The 18,003-nt window shown below is 43.1% G+C and overlaps 1 protein-coding gene across 1 annotated transcript in view; it reads right to left on the minus strand.

The window, feature by feature from the left end:
- Positions 1-17,114, minus strand: part of desma (desmin a) — a 41,933-nt gene extending 24,819 nt beyond the window's left edge. The window contains exons 1-4 of the mRNA XM_020924557.2: positions 16,855-17,114; positions 13,144-13,524; positions 2,783-2,843; positions 1,464-1,559 (exon numbers count right to left, since the gene is read on the minus strand). Coding sequence (XP_020780216.1) covers positions 1,464-1,559; positions 2,783-2,843; positions 13,144-13,524; positions 16,855-17,045 — 729 coding nt within the window. The 5' untranslated portion in view covers positions 17,046-17,114. The remainder of the gene's footprint in view (positions 1-1,463; positions 1,560-2,782; positions 2,844-13,143; positions 13,525-16,854) is intronic.
- Positions 17,115-18,003: the final 889 nt, after the last annotated feature.

An 18,003-nucleotide genomic window follows, 5' to 3' on the forward strand; every position in this document is an offset into this window, starting at 1 on the left:
CGGGACCAGACCGGGACCAGAGTGGGACTGAGACCGAGACCAGACCGGGACTAGAGCAGGACTGAGACCAGACCGGGACCAGACCGAGATCAGACCGAGACCAGACCGAGACCAGACCAGGACCAGAGCGGGACTGAGACCAGATCGGGACCAGACCGGGACCGAGACCAGACCGGGATCAGAACGGGACCAGACCGGGACCAGACCAGAGGCTCAGAGCCCAGGCCAGGCCCCACGGAGGCTCGGAGTCAAAGCTCTGGTCCCGATCTGGTCCCGGACCTGGATCAGTCCTGGTTCAGTCTGTATGTGGCGCAAAATTCCGGCATCGCAGTCACTGAAGTCACGTAAACGGTCATCATCCGTTTTTGGAGACAAATAATGAAGAAAACCAAACCAGAGTCCTGACCCAGCGGGAGCAGCTCTGGTTGCTGCTGTTTTCTGAGTTCATGTTGATAACTTGACATGAGGACGTCCCGCGGTTTTAAAGGGGAACATAGAAAACTTTTGCAAGAGGAGGAACATCTTTCATCTTTCATCAGGCTTTGTAGGGGTGTGATGGGTTAATCGGGGGGACACCATAAATCGGGGCATTTATGACCCAACCACAGACAAGCCATGTCACTAGAATGCAGCTACCGTCATTGAGACCGTCAATACAGCGGCCAAAACAAAAACGGTCACATGACTGCAGGGTCTACAGAGATTCAACACCACAACTCACCATCCTGCTTTAATTAAAGACAAAACAATCCTAAAGCTGATTTATTCTTTATAGAACTTTGTCACAACAGCCGGAAGTGCCGCATTGTAGAGTAAATGTCATTTTTATTCGTGTTTTACACATTGTAAACTTTATGGTTTGTTTAAACTGTTTACCACAACAGCGTCACATGACCGATGTCACGAACAAGCGAATCAGAAAGGAGCGAGTCACAGTGACGTGGTCCAATAAGAACACGACTCGAGCTCCTACGTCAGAGTATCAGTGTTTTCAGGTGTCCACACGGTGCTGGATCAGATCTGTACGAACATGAATTCGTGGGAGCTGGAGGCACCAGATCGTTTTGTCTCTGGAGCCGTTTTCCATCGGATTAATGTGAACGAACACTGCACCCACAACAAAAACAACTCAAATACGACTAGTGTGGACGGGCCTGAGTCTGACAGAAGCTGAACCGCATCAGCGCACAAGGAGCGAGCGCTTAATTCAACATTATTGATATTGCGCCTTGTAGTCCTAAAAATACAGTATATGATCTTTTAGTGAATTCCGCTGATCCATAACGCTGATGTACATCCCATACTAAACCTCCAGCTCTGTCTCTGATAATTCCCTGGTTTGTAGAGTCGGTTTTCAGGAGGGCAGCTGCTGTGGGGGCGAGGAGGTCCGTCCTGGATAATTGCCCCGAAAACGAGCCCTTTATATAAACACCGAGTCTAACTGCCCCTGACGCACGACCCACCTCCTCGTGGATCTTCTTGAGGAAGGCGATCTCCTCCTGCAGGCTCTCGATGCGTCTCTCCAGGTCCAGTCTGGCCAGAGTGGCATTGTCCACATCCTGGAAGACAAAATAAACACTTTTATCACCTTGTTTTTCAGTTTGTTGGTGTTATATTCTAATGCGTGAGATACTGTGGAGTCAGACTGTGGAAAAACCTGAAGCTGTGCCCAAATATTCACAGCTTCAAAAGAAATTATGAAGAGATTTTGCTTTTGTGGTAAAACTTTGACAGTGTCGGGGAGTAACAGATTACATGTACCGGAGTTAAGTAATCAGAGTACAAATGATGAGTAACTGTATTCAGTTACAGTTACTGTTTCTGTGAGCGGTAATTGGATTACAGTTACTTTGTTGAAATAAATGGATTACACAGAGGGATTTTCCTGTTTTCACATTTTGGGCTAAATCCCCTCTTTTTTTTTTTTTTTTCTCAGTAATTCCACTCATTGCTGGAAACTAAACTAGATCTAAACCAGGTCTAAACCAGGTCTAAACCAGGACTAAACCAGGTCTAAACTAACTAAACCAGGTCTAAACCAGGTCTAAACCAGGTCTAAACCAGGAAAACCAGGGTCTAAAAAACTAAACAGGACTCTAAACCAGGTCTAAACTAGATCTACTAAACTAGATCTAAACCAGGTCTAAACCAGGACTAAACCAGGTCTAAACTAGATCTAAACCAGGTCTAAACTAGAACTAAACCAGGTCTAAACCAGGTCTAAACCAGGTCTAAACCAGGATTAAACCATGACTAAAACCAGGTCTAAACTAGAACTAAACCACTAAACCAGGACTAAACCAGGTCTAAACTAGAACTAAACTAAAACCAGGTCTAAACCAGGACTAAACTAAACCAGGACTAAAACCAGGACTAAAACCAGGTCTAAACTAGAACTAAACCAGGACTAAAACCAGGTCTAAACTACTAAACCAACTAAACCAGGTCTAAAACCAGGTCTAAACCAGGACTAAACCAGGACTAAACCAGGACTAAAACCAGGTCTAAACTAGAACTAAACCAGGTCTAAACCAGGTCTAAACCAGATCTAAGCAGGACTAAACCATCCTCGTCTTTGCTTCACTACAGAAAATCAAGTAATCCAAAGTATTCAGATTACGTTACTCACTTTAAGTAATTTAATGGATTATGTTACAAACTACATTTTGGGGGATGTAATCTGTAATCTGTAGGGGATTACATTTTAAAAGCCACCTTCCCAACACTGAACTTTGAGCAACAGCATCTAAAAAACCAAACTGTCTGTGTACGTTCTACTCACAGCTCTGAAGGCAGACAGGTTGTTCTCAGCTTCTTCTTTCTGGTGGATTTCCTCCTGCAGTCTGCAAACAGAGGGAAAAATGAATTATAATAAATATTTTTAAAAGCGTAAACCACTTCTGTCACATAATATTCTGTTATATGTGCATTTTTATCCAGGTTTTGCTGATTCCAAACTGGTCAAATGGAAAAAAAAAAAAAGTGTAATGACAATAACGTTAAAACACACACAGGCCTTTCAGTAAAATGTTTTTATTAGTATTTTATATTTTCCTATTTTAAATTTGCTTTAGGTGTTTAGCAGGAGGGTTGGTAATCATGGTGCCTCGGTTTTAAGGTCACGGTTTTAAAATAACATAAAAAATAAGAAAACGAAAAAGCAGCTATTTGCTTCATTATTTGTCTCTAAAACCAAAATGAAAAAACAGGATGATTTGTTTTTTCAGTTTTCGATTTTGTGTTTAAATGAAAAATGGAAAAAAACAGATAATGGACTGAACCAGCACTAAAACAGGACTAAAACAGGACTAAACCAGGACTAAAACAGGTCTAAACCAGGACTAAACCAGGACTAAAACAGGTCTAAACCAGGACTAAAACAGGATTAAAACAGGACTAAACCAGGACTAAAACAGGACTAAAACAGGACTAAAACAGGACTAAACCAGGTCTAAAACAGGACTAAAACAGGACTAAACCAGGACTAAACCAGTTCTAAACCAGGTCTAAAACAGGACTAAACCAGGACTAAACCAGATCTAAACCAGGACTAAAACAGGACTAAACCAGGACTAAACCAGGACTAAAACCAGGACTAAACAGGACTAAACCAGGACTAAAACAGGACTAAACCAGGACTAAACCAGGACTAAAAACCAGGACTAAAACAGGACTAAACCAGGACTAAAACAGGACTAAACCAGGACTAAATCAGGACTAAACAAGACTAAACCAGGACTAAACCAGGACTAAAAACAGGACTAAAACAGGACTAAAACAGGACTAAACCAGGTCTAAAACCAGGACTAAAAACAGGACTAAACCAGGACTAAACCAGTTCTAAACCAGGTCTAAAACTGGACTAAACCAGGACTAAACCAGATCTAAACCAGGACTGAAACAGGACTAAAACAGATCTAAACCAGGACTAAACCAGGACTAAAACAGATCTAAACCAGGACTAAAACAGGACTAAACCAGGACTAAACCAGGTCTAAAACAGGACTAAAACAGGACTGAACCAGGACTAAAACAGGACTAAAACAGGACTGAACCAGGTCTAAACCAGGACTAAACCAGGACTAAACCAGTTCTAAACCAGGTCTAAAACTGGACTAAACCAGGACTAAACCAGATCTAAACCAGGACTAAAACAGATCTAAACCAGGACTAAACCAGGACTAAACCAGGTCTAAACCAGGACTAAAACAGGACTAAACCAGGTCTAAACCAGGACTAAACCAGATCTAAACCAGGACTAAAACAGGACTAAAACAGATCTAAACCAGGTCTAAACCAGGTCTAAACCAGGTCTAAACCAGGACTAAACCAGGACTAAACCAGGTCTAAAACAGGACTAAAACAGGACTGAACCAGGACTAAAACAGGACTGAACCAGGACGGGGAAACAGGGAGGGCGTTCAATACACGAAAAAAGGAACCTAGAACAGAATGCGAGAAGGAAACAGAGAAGATGTGCACACGAGCAACAAAACACAAAGCAGAACTGGAACAATTCAAATCGGCCGTTTCTGACGGACGGAGCAAACATCATTGGGACAGAGGAGAACAAACATGGCCGCTGGATTAAAGAGGCAATCGAAATATGGAAACGTGCCCACGGGACGATAAACCGGGACGAGGGGTTTTTTTACTCTCACACACCTGGGAAACTGTCCTGAGGAAGTGGGACTGCAGGTGGCGCTGTCGTCCTGCCTCCACCGGTAGGAAAACAGCGCCAAAACCTGTTTAAATCAACTGAACGACACGACACAGAAACATCACGAGACTCTGAGGAAGAGCGCAGGCAGCAGTCGAAACTGTCAGGGATGAAAACAAACTCTTGGTCTGAAAAAAGAACCTAATAACATATATGAGACCAATAAAGTTTGATTCTTTTCGCTGGCGTCTGCTCCTGAATTCTCCCTCAGGTTTACTCCTTCATTCCGTGGTTTTCTTTGGGACGACACTTAAAGGTTGTATGGAGGATTTTTTTTTGTTTTTTTTGTTTCAAGTTGTCAGTGATAGATTATAGATGCAGTCGCCTTGTAATTATGATGACCAAAAAAAAGAGAATAAAAATTCATCAACTCTGGACGTGGTGGGGCTAAACATTTGCCAATAGATAACGACACTGCCTCGTTATCTGTGAGCTGACAGGCTGTCAATCAAACTCCCTACGTTTCTAGTGTAACTGACTTGCCTGCGCCGCCGGTACGTGGTTTACGTACGACTGTCACGCAGTCCACAGACGCAAGACGCACAGACGCTGTTTACTCCACCAACGCAACAGTTCTTAGCGGCTTTTTTTGACCTATATCTTCCTCGCAGTTTGCACAAAGTTTGTTGCAATGGCGACAAGAATCCAGGAGCAGTTTTTGAAGTCGCTGAAAGAAGAAGACAAGGGGAAAAGCAGCGAAGCCAAACTAAGGTGATTCTTGAAGATTCATTCCAGCGATGGCGCGACTGAAGCAGACGCAGGGTCTAAAGACTGAAGCACTGGTCCACAAATTACTCCTGGACAGGAAACTTCTGCTTATTATGAAAACGTACTTTATTTCCAAGAGCGAGACAAACGTTTTTCAGGACACGAAAGCGATATCCTATGTCTGAAAACGTCATTTTCAAGGCAAAGAAAGAGTCCGCTTGCTGCTGCGTGTTGTAGCTAGTTCATTCGCACTGAATCTCCGCGCAACCTTCTCTGCACCCCTTTCCTGCTCCTCTCCCCGCTGCCCGATCCACTCTTCCCCCCGCTCCTCACTTCTCCGGGCACAGAATCTCCGCTCCTCTCTCCTCTCTCCCTGCTCCCTGCTCCTCACTTCTCGTCCTGCGCACGAAATGTCCGCACACCCCTCCCCCCCGCTCCTCACTTCTCCGTCTTGCCGTAACCAACACGCTGTAGTTGGAGTTGAAAAATTAAGGATCGAGGAGAAGGAAGCTCGCAAAGAGAAACGAGAAACGGCCGAAGTCGCAGACACGCGAAGCTGAGCATTTCGTCGGCTCGGAAGGCGATGACCTCACAGATCCTCGGCTGATTCTGAACACCACGTGACCTTTAAGGACCGTAAGGGCGGACCTGTTCACCCCGGGGCAGGTCTGACCTCGGACCTGACGCCCTTTAACTTCGCCGTTGACTTTTTAAAGCGGAGTGTGCAGCTGCCGTCCGCGCTCACATTCTGACCAGGCCGATGCCATAACAGTAATAAAGACGTCCGCTCCTGATTTTACAGGTTCCCGCTGCCGGACTCGTCTCGCCCTGAGCCAAAAACCCGTCTCATTTCTCTTCCCTCGCTTCCTTCGCTCTCGATTCCTCTCCATTTTCAGCGACCAAGGCCACGTTTATATGATGAGCAGAAGATGAAAAAGGTCCAAGGTCCAAGGTCTCGTCCATAATCCGTGTGTCATTCGTTCATTCGTTTTTCAATATAAAAGCAAAAATAAGGAAATGAAAAAACACAGCAATTTTCTCCATTATTTGTCTCCAAAACCAAAATGGAAAAACAGATAAAGATTTGTTTTTTCAGTTTTTGATTTTGTGTTTAAATGAAGAATGGAAAAAACGGATAACGACCGTTTACGTGACTTAAACTGGACTGAACCAGGACTAAAACAAGACTAAAACAGGACTGAAACAAGACTAAAACAGGACTAAAACAGGACTGAAACAGGACTAAAACAGGACTGAAACAGGACTAAAACAAGACTAAACCAGGACTGAAACAGGACTAAATCAAGACTAAATCAAGACTAAACCAGGACTAAACCAGGACTAAAACAAGACTAAAACAGGACTAAAACAGGACTGAAACAAGACTAAAACAGGACTAAAACAGGACTAAAACAGGACTGAAACAGGACTAAAACAGGACTGAAACAGGACTAAAACAAGACTAAATCAAGACTAAATCAAGACTAAACCAGGACTAAACCAGGACTAAACCAGGACTAAACTGGTCTCAGTCCCGATTTCAGTCCTGATCACCCGACAGTCTACGTGGGTGCACCTCTGGGTTTGTTCCGATACTCCTGGTTCAGTCCTGTTTTAGTCCTGGTTCAGTCCTGTTTCAGTCCTGTTTTAGTCCTGGTTCAGTCCTGTTTAAGTCCTGTTTTAGTCCTGGTTCAGTCCTGGTTCAGTCCTGTTTTAGTCCTGTTTTAGTCCTGGTTCAGTCCTGTTTAAGTCCTGTTTTAGTCCTGTTTTAGTCCTGGTTCAGTCCTGTTTAAGTCCTGTTTTAGTCCTGTTTAAGTCCTGGTTCAGTCCTGGTTCAGTCCTGTTTTAGTCCTGTTTTAGTCCTGGTTCAGTCCTGTTTAAGTCCTGTTTTAGTCCTGGTTCAGTCCTGGTTCAGTCCTGTTTTAGTCCTGTTTTAGTCCTGGTTCAGTCCTGTTTAAGTCCTGTTTTAGTCCTGTTTTAGTCCTGTTTAAGTCCTGGTTCAGTCCTGGTTCAGTCCTGTTTTAGTCCTGTTTTAGTCCTGTTTCAGTCCTGTTTAAGTCCTGTTTTAGTCCTGTTTTAGTCCTGTTTAAGTCCTGGTTCAGTCCTGGTTCAGTCCTGTTTTAGTCCTGTTTTAGTCCTGTTTTAGTCCTGTTTTAGTCCTGTTTAAGTCCTGTTTTAGTCCTGTTTTAGTCCTGTTTAAGTCATGGTTCAGTCCTGGTTCAGTCCTGTTTTAGTCCTGGTTCAGTCCTGTTTTAGTCCTGGTTCAGTCCTGTTTTAGTCCTGGTTCAGTCCTGGTTCAGTCCTGTTTTAGTCCTGTTTTAGTCCTGTTTCAGTCTGTTTAGTCCTGTTTTAGTCCTGGTTCAGTCCTGTTTTAGTCCTGGTTCAGTCCTGTTTAAGTCCTGGTTCAGTCCTGGTTCAGTCCTGTTTTAGTCCTGTTTTAGTCCTGGTTCAGTCCTGTTTAAGTCCTGTTTCAGTCCTGTTTTAGTCCTGTTTCAGTCCTGTTTTAGTCCTGTTTTAGTCCTGGTTCAGTCCTGGTTCAGTCCTGTTTTAGTCCCGGTGACCCGGCGTTGTCTCTCTGTCTTGGTGAATGTGGATCGTGAATGTGAATGTGGTTGTTTTTTTTTTATTTCCTATGAGGACGACTCAAATATACTTTGAGTAATAATGTGTTTAATGCAGCTTTGACACATTTGTTTACGTTTTACAGAAACTAAACTTAAAACCACATGACTCATTTGCATAAACTATAAGCGATGAAAAAAACAGCTCTTTCCTTGTGCGCTGATGCGGTTCAGCTTCTGTCGGACTGAAGGACACGACTCAGTGGAATATGAGTGTTCTTTCTGTGGCAGAGGATGTGCTGCTGATGGTGAGTCTGTTCTTTGTGCATGTATCACTATTTTCTATTTTTGTATTTTTTATCACCTGATTACAGCAGCCATAACGCTCCGACAATCCATCAAACGTTGCGGCTTTGTAGTTTACCAAAGTCGTACTAAAACATTTTGACAGATTTTGGAGCGCCGTGTACCACAGAAAATCGGTTGGAGGTCAGTAAACACGAGCCAGGATGGCACCGCTCAATTTCATTTCTCTCCAGTGACTAGATCAGGAATCAGAATACACGTCCAAACTATGGCCCGTGAGCCAAATGTGGCCCTCAGACAATTTTTTCTTGGCCCTCAGGCTTCCAGAAGAATTGACCCAAATTACCTTACCTCAATTAAAAACGAACTTTTTACAACAAGTTTTTTGAAACTCGACCTTGATGAATCTAATATAGAATATTTAGTTTGTGGTTTTAAGGATCTGAGCATGAATAAAGACTGATGTTTCATTCTAACGTGTTAAACATGCACATGTTTTAATTATTCAGTGTATTGAGCATCAGTCTAAGGCCCTCGTTCGGCCCTCTGCTTCGTCTGTGTTGAGAGATGTGGCCCTTGATGAAAAAAGTTTGACACTCCTGCACTAGACGGTTCGCAAAAACCCCGGAAGTGCGAGTTCAGGGATCAGACAATCAGAGAAGAGACAGACATTCTGTGTTGGCAACGATTCCTGAGATCGAGGATTTAAAGTCGGAACAAAGAGAATGTTTGGTGAATTTTATCGAGGGGAAACACGTTATTGTCCTTCTTTCTACGGGATTTGGTGCATTACATACGTCACGACCAAACAGCAGTGATTGGTTAAATAAAAAAAGTACCCACCTACTGTCGAGCGAACGAATCCTAACGCTGTGAGGTCACACAGTTTCTACGAAGTGAAACCGTCTGATGAAGCAGGCTAAGTAAACACAACCAGAATTTATACATAAGGCGCACCAGATTATAAGGCATTTTTTGAGTAAATTAAAGGATTTTAAGTGTGCCTTATAGGCGAGTTTCAGCTGACATCATTGTTATTAAAAGCCCGCGTTGCTGCTGGGAAATATTTTGGTCAGAGGCAAGAAACACGGTAGCGTCAAACACAGTGCGTAACCTCGCTTATTTATCCCCGATAATGGTAAATTCCTGCTGCATTATCGGACGCACAAATAGAAGCACGGAAGAAGGAAAATGTCTTTTTCATATTCTGAGTGAAAAGAACCGCTAACGGTGAATTAAACGACTTTCAAACATCCGCAGAGCAAACGTAGAAGATCCTAACAAACCGTGGACTCCAACAAGTTCAACAACACATCAAGACTCTTGGAGGTTTTCATCTTTTCTGCTGTGAATGGCCCAGGAGTTTCCACCAAGTCACTGTGGATATCGCCCAAGTGAATATTTGTCCAGGTAGTTGGAGATTCTGACCAGAAATTTGGTTTGGTCCACCTTTTGTCGGGGTTGAAAAGGGTGATTTGGCTCCGTCGATGCTTATGACCAATTTCTGGTCACATGGTCTTGGGTCCTCTGCCGTTAGAGTGGATAAATAACCGGGATCAATACCCTTTACGTGCTTTCTCGCTCCGTCCATCATGTTGAATTAGTGTTTCTTGCCGCCGACCAAAATAATTCCCAGCATGCAACGCGCGCTTCTGTCAACAATGAAACTGTCAATCATGAATCTTGGACTTCGGTTTCTGGTTCTGATATTGTCATATTTTAGTTTTGGGATTCGGACATCGTTAATCGTGTGGTTGTTGGATCCTCACAGCGGAAAATGGCTCGAGAAAATGTGTTTGCGAACTCCATCAATGCAAAAGTGAATCAGATGTGTGTGACTCAAACCTCCGTTCAAACTGTTTCTCTTCCCAACGGAATTGAAACTTGTCAGCAATGAAACTCGCCTTATACTCTGGTTATAGTTTTAAAACACAGTGGAGCACTTTCGGAATTACAGCATGACAACACAAAGTCGACTGTTTTCTATTTGAGAGAAGAACTCAGCCTAAATCTGAATATTTTGTGCGTTAAACGTGGACAAATGAAAACAAAAAACAACTCCAGGTCTGTTCGTGTGGAAACTACTTTAGAACTAGATTTAAAATAACGCGACACGGGCCCTTTAAGCGACATCCGAATCGTCCGATGTCTCATTTTATCGAGCACGTCTCATTCCGATTGGTCATCCGCCGCTCGCAGCACAAGTTAACGTCCATTTAGTGACAAAGCTGCGTCCGGCTCCCAGGCTTATCGTGGACATTTGCGGTGATTCCGTGCGAGCGCGGCGCAGCTGTGTGAGTATTTTGAGCCGGCGGCAGCAGGTGCTCTGGCCGCTGTTCACTCGACGCCGCGTCGACATGTGCGACGTGAAGGAGACGGCAGATGCCACGCGAAGTTCTGACGGGACACACTTCAGATCTGCCTGCGTCTCGTTTGAAAAGCCCAGACGACGCCGTTTTCTGATCTGCAGCCTGTTTATAAAGTTGTACCTGTGCTGCAAATTTCTCTGATCGGGCCGAGATTTTAAAACTTAAAATCAGGTTATTCAATAGAGATGTAACAATAACTGAAATAATGTGATATCGTTTGGTTTAGTCCTGGTTTAGACCTGGTTTAGACCAGGTTTAGTCCTGGTTTAGTCCTGGTTTAGTCCTGGTTTAGAGCTGGTTTAGAGCTGGTTTAGAGCTGGTTTAGTCCGGGTTTAGTCCTGGTTTAGATCTGGTTTAGAGCTGGTTTAGTCCTGGTTTAGACCTGGTTTAGTCCTGGTTTAGAGCTGGTTTAGTCCTGGTTTAGACCTGGTTTAGAGCTGGTTTAGAGCTGGTTTAGTCCGGGTTTAGTCCTGGTTTAGACCTGGTTTAGTCCTGGTTTAGAGCTGGTTTAGTCCTGGTTTAGACCTGGTTTAGTCCTGGTTTAGACCTGGTTTAGACATGGTTTAGTCCTGGTTTAGACCTGGTTTAGTCCTAGTTTAGTCCTGGTTTATTCCTGGTTTAGTTCTGGTTTAGACCTGGTTTTGTCCTGGTTTAGTCCTGGTTTATTTGTGGTTTAGTCCTGATTTAGTCCTAGTTTAGTCCTGGTTTAGACCTGGTTTAGTCCTGGTTTAGTTGTGGTTTAGTCCTGATTTAGTCCTGGTTTAGACCTGGTTTAGTCCTGGTTTAGTTGTGGTTTAGTCCTGGTTTAGACCTGGTATGGTCCTGGTTTAGACCTGATTTAGACCTGGTTTAGACCTGATTTAGAGCTGGTTTAGTCCTGGTTTACTCCTGGTTTAGTCCTGGTTTATTCCTGGTATAGTCCTGGTTTTGTCTTGATTTAGACCTGGTTTAGTCCTGGTTTAATCCTGGTTTAGACCTGGTATAGTCCTGGTTTTGTCTTGATTTAGACCTGGTTTACTCCTGGTTTAGTCCTTTGTTTCGTCGTGATGTAAACATACAATCAGTTGTAGTTGAAACTCATCTTTGCAGAAACACAAAAGCTGCATTTATATCAAAAGTCCGAGTGTCCTGTAAAGAAATAAAACACATAAAGTCTAAAGCGGAGTGTGTCGGTCTGGAGCTGTGGCGCACGAGGCCGACCACTGGACACAAATAGACCGTTGGGTAACACTCCCGCTTGTGTGTGTGTGACTAATGCGCTCTGTCTCGTCCTGTCCGATAACGCCGGGCTCAGATCCACAAATAAACTGATTCCACTGAACAATCGGCCCGAGCCTCTGTATCTCTGCGTCCTCTGCGACCGCACGTGACTCACCGCTGGAGTTCAGGTGGGTGCAGGCTCACGCAGATCGAGCTAAATATGGACAAACGTGCGATTTCTGTCTGCGTGAGAGAGGGAAAAAAAACAAAAAACTGCGTAAATCTGCCGGGTTTGTGAGTTAAACGTGTGAATGAAACAAAAAAAAAAAACAAAAAAACACGACTCCAGGTCTGTTTGTGACGAGGAAACATTAGACATTAGAACAGAGATTAGAAAATAACACAGTGTATTTTCTGAGGGTCACTATTTTAAAGAACGACAATGGCAAGATTTTTAGGCCTGGTTTAGTTTTTGTTTAGTCCTGGTTTTAGTCTTGGTTTAGACCTGGTTTGTTCCTTGTTTAGACCTGGTATAGACCTGGTTCAGCTCTGGTTTAGTCCTGGTCCAGTCCTGGTTCAGTTTTGGTTTAGTCCTAGTTCAGTCCTGTTTTAGAGCTGGTTTAGTCCTGGTTTAGTCCTGGTTTAGTCCTTGTTTAGTCCTGGTTCATTTCTGGTTTAGTCCTGGTTCAGCTCTGGTTTAGTCCTGGTTTAGACCTGGATTAGTCCTGGTTTAGACCTGGATTAGGCCTGGTTCAGTCCTGTTTTAGAGCTGGTTTAGTCCTGGTTCAGACCTGGTTTAGTCCTGGTTTAGTCCTGGTTCATTTCTGGTTCAGTCCTGTTTTAGAGCTGGTTTAGTCCTGGTTTAGTCCTGGTTTAGTCCTGGTTTAGACCTGGTTCAGTCTTGGTTCAGACCTGGTTCAGTTCTAGTTCAGTTCTGGTTCAGTCCTGTTTTTGACCTGGTTTAGTCCTGTTTTAGACCTTGTTTAGTACTGTTTTAGTCCTGTACGGCGCAAAAGTTCAGCATTTTCACAGTTATTTTGTTGAGAGTAAATTAAAAGTGCTGTAATAGTCGTGTAATGTTTTATATTTTAAACACAGTAATATTATAATGTAAATAAATCCCTTTGAAATGACAGAAATAAATCATAAAAAACACATTATAGTTTTAAAGTCACTTGCCCAACACTGTTTTTATGTACAACCACGGAATATTTGTCTACCGTTCGTAGCTTTAGATCTATTAAACGCTTCATGCGGCAAGGTTGTCCGCTTAGCCCACCTGAGTTTGAGCTTCTGGAGATCATCAGCCAGGTTGTCCCTCTCCACCTCCACCCTGGCTCTCTGATTGGCCAGCGCCTCGATCTGCCTCCTCAGCTCCCTCATCTCCTCCTCGTACATGTCCGCCACGCGCCCGGGCCCCTCCCTGACCCTCAGCTTCTCCACCTCGGCGGTCAGGGCGGCGTTCTGCTGCTCCAGGAAGCGCACTTTCTCGATGTAGCTGGCGAAGCGGTCGTTGAGGTGCTGGAGCTCGGCCTTCTCGTTGGTCCGGGTGTTGAGGAAGTCCTGGTTCATGGCGTCGGCGAGGTTGAAGTCCAGCTTCTCGCCGGAGAAGGTCCTGACGGCGCCGGAGGAGCCGATGCCACCCCCTGCGCCAGACACCCTGCGGAAAAAAAAAAAAAAAAAAAAAAAGGAACATTAAGATGGATTTTTTTTTCTCCAAACTTGAAAACAAATCTGCTTTAAGAAGTTGGATGATAGTGACACAAACCCAGGAATTATTAGAAAACTTACAAGCCATCGTCAATTTTTAAAAAAGCCTTAAAAGTGAGTAAGTTTTTATTTTTTTAGCACTTTTCACAGACATTTGTCACGCTTTCCAGAGCATTATTCAGTCACTCCAGACCCGGTGGTGGAAAACTAGTATTGTAGCCACAGCTGCCCTGGGACAGACCGACGGAAGCGTGGCTGCCGTGCCAATCCGCGCCATCAGAACCTCCCACCACCAACATCACGATACGATATCATCACGGTATGAACCTCACGGTACGATATTTATTGCGATATCGTGGGAAAGCTCACGATTAAGGATGTAACAATATCGAAATCTCTCTGTACGATATTTTCACGATATACATCTCACGGTACGATATGTATTACGATATTTTGTCGAGGCGAACAAATACTCTTTCCTCTTAAAATGCCCTGACAAGACTTAATCCAAAGAACTAAGACTTAAAAGTGTTAGAACTGTTATTTCTTCTTGTCGTCTGCACTGAAACGGAGCAAAGGATCATGGTCTATGTAGTTCCCTCTGTCTCTTTAGAAATCACTGCACCTCTAACTAACTCTGAATTTAAGCAAAGAGACTTGTAATTCGATATATTGTGATGGTCCACGATATTATTGTGAGAACTCTGACGATACGATATCACGATATTTCGGTTATTGTTACATCCCTACTAATGACAACAACAGTTTTTTTTTTTTTTGTTTTTTGTGACTGGCGCCCCCTTGTGGCTCCTGATTTTCCCAGTGTCCCATCCAAGTCCTGACCAGGCCCGACCTCTGAGCTTCTGAGATGTGACGGGATCAGGCTTTGACAAACCGGTTTCATTTAATTTCAATTTATTTGCATTTTCTATTTATTTGAACAAATTATTGATAACAAGTAAGTACAATTTACTTTGTGTGTGAAATGTACTTTACAAATAACCTTGCCTTGCCTGTGTTACACATATAATGGGATCTGGTCAAGCAGAGTTGTTGAACTTGTTGGAGTCCACGGTTTGTTAGGATCTTCTACTTTTGCTCTGCGGATGTTTGAAAGACGTTTAATTCACCGTTAGTGGTTCTTTTCACTTGGAATATGAAAAAAGACATTTTCCTTCTTCCGTGCTTCTATTTGTGCGTCCGATAACGCAGCAGGAATTTACCATTATCGGGGATAAATACGCGAGGTTACGCACTGTGTTTGACGCTATCGTGTTTCTTGCCTCCGACCAAAATATTTCCCAGCAGCAACGCGGGCTTTTAATAACAATGACGTCAGCTGAAACTCGCCTATTGATCTGTGCATCCAGATCGATTTTTCCTTTTTTTTTGTGACATTCAAGTTTGATCGTCTAATCCAGGGGTGTTGAACTCATTTTGGTCCGGGGGTCGTATCCAACCTACTTTGATCCCAAAGTGTCCAGATCAGAAAACTCATGTCATATAAACCCCAAAAATAACAATAATTTCAAATATTTGTGCAGAGAAACACAAATCTATTACAGAAATCTTTTTTAATTGATGAACTCTTTCTTTTACAAAATATTATAATATTATGAACAACCTGAACCTTGAAGAAAAATTCAATTTCAACCCAATGTTTTAACATGAACTTGTATGTAAATAGGAATAAGTAAATTTTTGTTGTAAAATCCTGCACTCGGCTCCACTTTTCTCATGTTGGACATTTTTCTGATGAGGGTGTCACGGTCAACAGTCAAAACGATCGTCCTTTAAGAGCGTTTGGAAAGAGACAAGTCTTCATTTGTGCTGCTCTGGTGGGAGGGGCCACGTACAGAGACGCTGGAGACGCTGCTGTGATAAACACCACAGAAAATTAACAAGATTTTAATAGAAAATATAATTAAAATATTTAATAGAAAATCACCAAAGGGCAACATTAAAGGTCTTGGAGGGCCGGATCTGGCCCCCGGGCCATATGTTTGACACCTGTGGTCTAATCTGTACATATATAATCTACCTCACTGAACTATTGTGATTTTTTGGGGTTTTCTCACTGACTGGTCATTCATTCATTCATTCATTCATTTATTGTCTTTTTTTGTCTTTTGTCTATTTTAACACATGGTACCAGCAAAACAGTTCAGTCTCTGCCTCCTCTCTCCCTGAGCCGCACCTTGTCTTCTGATTATTAGCCCATAATTATTCCACTGTGTTATTAACTCGTAATTACACAGTTATTACATAGTATAAAGGTAAATACAGCAGCCTACGTCATTTATTACTCTTCTACTCAGCGTATTTCCAACCTGTAAGTCTCCACCCCCTTTCAAGTCGCTCGCCAAGGAATTTCAGAATTACACGTATTGTCCTGAGTAACTCAAATTTGCTGAATTAAATGGCTGTTATTAATCTATCATTTTGATGCCTGATTTTGTGCACCCACAAAGTAATAATCCTTTATCTCACAGGTGTCAAACATAAGGCCCGGGGGCCGGATCCAGCCCTCCAAGACCTTTAATGTGGCCCTCGGCTGATTTTCTACTAAAATATTTTAATTATATTTTCTATTAAAATCTTGTTAATTTTCTGTGGTGCTTATCACAGCAGCGTCTCCAGCGTCTCTGTACGTGGCCCCTCCCACCAGAGCAGCACAAATGAAGACTTGTCTCTTTCCAAACGCTCTTAAAGGACGATCGTTTTGACTGTTGACCGTGACACCCTCATCAGAAAAATGTCCAACATGAGAAAAGTGGAGCCGAGTGCAGGATTTTACAACAAAGTTAATGTTAAAACATTGTGTTGAAATTGCATTTTTCTTAAAGTTTCAGGTTGTTCATAATATTATAATATTTTGTAAAAGAAACAGTTCATCATTTAAAAAAGATTTCTGTAATAGATTTGTGTTTCTCTGCACAAATATTTGAACTTATTGTTATTTTTGGGGTTTATATGACATGAGTTTTCTGATCCGGACACTTTGGGATCAAAGTAGGTTGGATTTGGCCCCCGGACCAAAATGAGTTTGACACCCCTGCTTTATCTTTTATCGAACTGTACCTCATCTAAGTCTTGCCAAAACTCTTGTGTACACTTTATTTCCACCGACCGCTAAAATTAGAATCTCTCTGGAATTTTCGTTTTGTAAAGACAGCTCACCCGAGGAAAAAGGTTGGAAAATTTTGGAAACCAGCAATACTAGATCAATTTCAAGTCACATGCGATATTTAGACCAAAATCCCTGAAGTCATCGTGGTACCTGTAGCTGGAGAAGGCCGGGGAGCCCAGGGTTTTGACCTCGTAGACCCTGGAGGACATGTGGCTGGAGCTGCTGCCGCGTCCTCCCATCGACGAGAACATGGAGGACATGGGAGAGGAGCCCACGCCGGAGCCGAAGGTGCGGCGGTACGAGGAGGCGCTCTGGGCCGAGGCGGAGTACGACTTGCTCATGTTGGTAGTTGGTTGGTTGGTGTGGAGGGCACGACGGTCTGGAAGGTGCTGAGACCCGAACGGGCGACTGGGAAGTGGGGTAGTGACGGCCGGCAGCTGTAAGGACGTCTATTTGTAGCCACACCACACCCAGGGTCCGGGGGGGGGTCCGTACACACACACACACGAACACACACAAGCCCAGAGGGGTGGTCCACACTGCAAAAAGCAACATCTAGACAACTTAAAATAACTTAAATTAAGAACTTTGACTTGATTTGAGTTCCATTCAACTTCAACAAATCAAATGATCCACCAACGGAATAAGTGCAGTTTTTTTTAAATTCAAGCAACACTAGAGTCTTTTTCTAATTTTAAGTGCTGTTATTTTTCTTATCTTAAGTGTAACAAGATGTGTTTTTGTATTTTAAGTACCACTGGGAGATTTTAACAAGTGAAATTTACTCAAATCACGATAAAACTTTCTTCTTCAAGTCATTTTAACTTGATTTGACTTGAGTTTAATTTGAGTTTTTTGCAGTGCAGCAGGGGGGGTTTTCACACACACACACACACCAGACCCCCCCTCCGCCACTGTACGGGGGGACTGTGACTCAAAGCTGTTGGTTCACGGTGTTGCTTTTTACACTGAGCTCTGCATCACATGTGGGTTAAGTTCCTGTGATTAATCATGATTAATCACATGTTATTTGCAAAACTGATTAATGAATTCAAAAGTAGTGTATAGTGACTTTTATTGGAAATGCAAACAAAAGTGTCGGAACAAAGAGAATGTTTGGTGAATTTGATGACATATGTCACGACCAAACAGCAGTGATTAGTTAAATAAAAAAAGTACCTGCCCACTGTTGAGTGAACGAATCCTAATGCTGTGAGGTCTGATGATCCGGCTGATGAAACCGGCTGATGAAACCGGCTGATGAATCAGGCTAGTAGAATCCATGCATCCATTAATTTG

This window comes from Boleophthalmus pectinirostris, unplaced genomic scaffold (genome assembly GCF_026225935.1).
Source record: "Boleophthalmus pectinirostris isolate CB_2022bp ecotype Guang Dong unplaced genomic scaffold, ASM2622593v1 HiC_scaffold_1, whole genome shotgun sequence".
Lineage (NCBI taxonomy): Eukaryota > Metazoa > Chordata > Actinopteri > Gobiiformes > Gobiidae > Boleophthalmus > Boleophthalmus pectinirostris.